At 59.8% G+C, this 1,611-nt stretch overlaps 1 protein-coding gene across 1 annotated transcript in view; it reads right to left on the bottom strand.

Moving 5' to 3' along the window:
• Positions 1–1,611, bottom strand: part of HIP1R (huntingtin interacting protein 1 related) — a gene marked incomplete at its 5' end in the record, with an annotated part of 12,741 nt that overhangs the window by 8,489 nt on the left and 2,641 nt on the right. Inside the window, 5 exons of the mRNA XM_009075502.1 lie at positions 11–69; positions 158–295; positions 466–541; positions 631–688; positions 1,123–1,263. Of these exons, the coding sequence (XP_009073750.1) occupies positions 11–69; positions 158–295; positions 466–541; positions 631–688; positions 1,123–1,263 (472 nt within the window). The remainder of the gene's footprint in view (positions 1–10; positions 70–157; positions 296–465; positions 542–630; positions 689–1,122; positions 1,264–1,611) is intronic.

Genomic DNA, 1,611 nt, shown 5'->3' with positions numbered 1-1,611 from the left:
CCCCCCATACCTGTCATCCCATGTGCCATTGGGTGGCCCAAAGGTTTGCTCAAACAGATCCGAGGTGATCTGCGGAAGAAAGAGGGTGCTGAGCTGAGCCAGGCTGCGGGTGCCTGTACCCCATCCCAGGGTCCCCATCCCAGCCCCATGCTCCCACCTGTGGCTCCGTGGTGGAAGCTGTGCTGATCTCGATGAGGTTCTCTGGCTCCTCATCCTCAGGAGCTTCCTCAGGGATGACGACCACCGGCTTCACGTGCTCGGCCAGCGCGGACGCCCGCAGGAAGTTTGGGGGGCTCTGTGGGGACAAGGTGTGGTGGCATCACGACAGGTTTTGGGAACCACTGCAGGCAAACTGCCCAGGAAAGGGAGGCAGTGATCCCTGTGCTGCTGACGGGAACAGCAGGTCCCTCAGCAGTGTCCCCAGACCCCAAACCCACCCACGTGCAGCCCCCATGGACCCAATACCTCCGGCAGCCGAGGGATCTGGATGAGCCGCTTGAAATACAGCATGTCAGAGGCTCTCTTGAAGAAGTTTTTGAGGCTGGAGAGGAGGGAAAGACAAACAGCTTGCAGGGGAGGCAGGAGGGGGCTCGGCAGGAGGGAGGAGATCCCACCTCGGCCATGGGTTACCTGCGGAACTGCTCGTGGAAGCGATCCCGGTGGCCCTGCAGCGTGTCTGCCGGCAGACCTGGGGGACAGGGCACAGCTCTGACTGCTCTGGGGCTGAACACGTGTTCACACGGCCCAGGTCCCTCTGCTGCCAAGGCCAGTGGGGTGAAGGCCAGGTGGGAGCAGGATGGGAGGGGTCAGGATGGGAGTGGGGTGTCCCCATCCCTGGCACAGGCACCAGGGATGTGGTGCAGGGAGAGGCATGTGTGGGAACCCCAAACACCCACTGGTGTCACACTGCCCAGTGATCTTGGGCACAGAGCTGGTGGGCCAAGGCACATGGGTTTCAATTAACCAAGGACAAGTCCTTCTAATTCCTTCATCTATGTGGGATGGAGTGGGGATGTCCCCAGCTGGGACACAGAGACGTGGCAACAATGGATGCCTCCGTCCACACCAGCCTGATGCCCAATCCAGGGAAAAACCAGCACGGAGCACATTCCCAGGACTCACAGGAGTGCAGCTTGAACATTAACTTGACAGCGTAGTGGTAGAGGTGGCTGCAGTCCTGGATGACCTGGATGAGCGGGGCCAGGCGGCACTGCACTGCTGACATCTGGGACACAGCCATCGAGGTGTTGAGCTGCCTGAAAACTGGGGGGTGAGCACAGTGAGGCACCAGCAAACACCCTGTCTGCCAACCTGCTCCGGGCAACTCCGCTTGATCATTAACCACGGCGGACGTGGCTTTGCCAGGACACAGGGGAAATGCCAAGGTTGCTCTGTGTCTGACCCACTGAGCTAGGAACAACCCTGCTCTGAGCAAGGAAACACCCAAAGGCATCACTGTGGCAGAGGGAAGGGGTGCTCAGCTCTGCCCTGGATACCCTGACCCCAAACAGGAGGGATTTAACCCCAGGACAGTGCCCTGAAGCTGTCACTGCACGACACGAGGGAGGAAAGCGAGAGGCTTTGCTCCATTCTGTTTAATCATGCAAAGAT

This window comes from Acanthisitta chloris, unplaced genomic scaffold (genome assembly GCF_000695815.1).
Source record: "Acanthisitta chloris isolate BGI_N310 unplaced genomic scaffold, ASM69581v1 scaffold37145, whole genome shotgun sequence".
In the NCBI taxonomy this organism is placed as follows: Eukaryota; Metazoa; Chordata; class Aves; order Passeriformes; family Acanthisittidae; genus Acanthisitta; species Acanthisitta chloris.
Note: the sequence above shows the minus strand (reverse complement) of the source record. Positions and strands in the feature narration are given on the sequence as shown.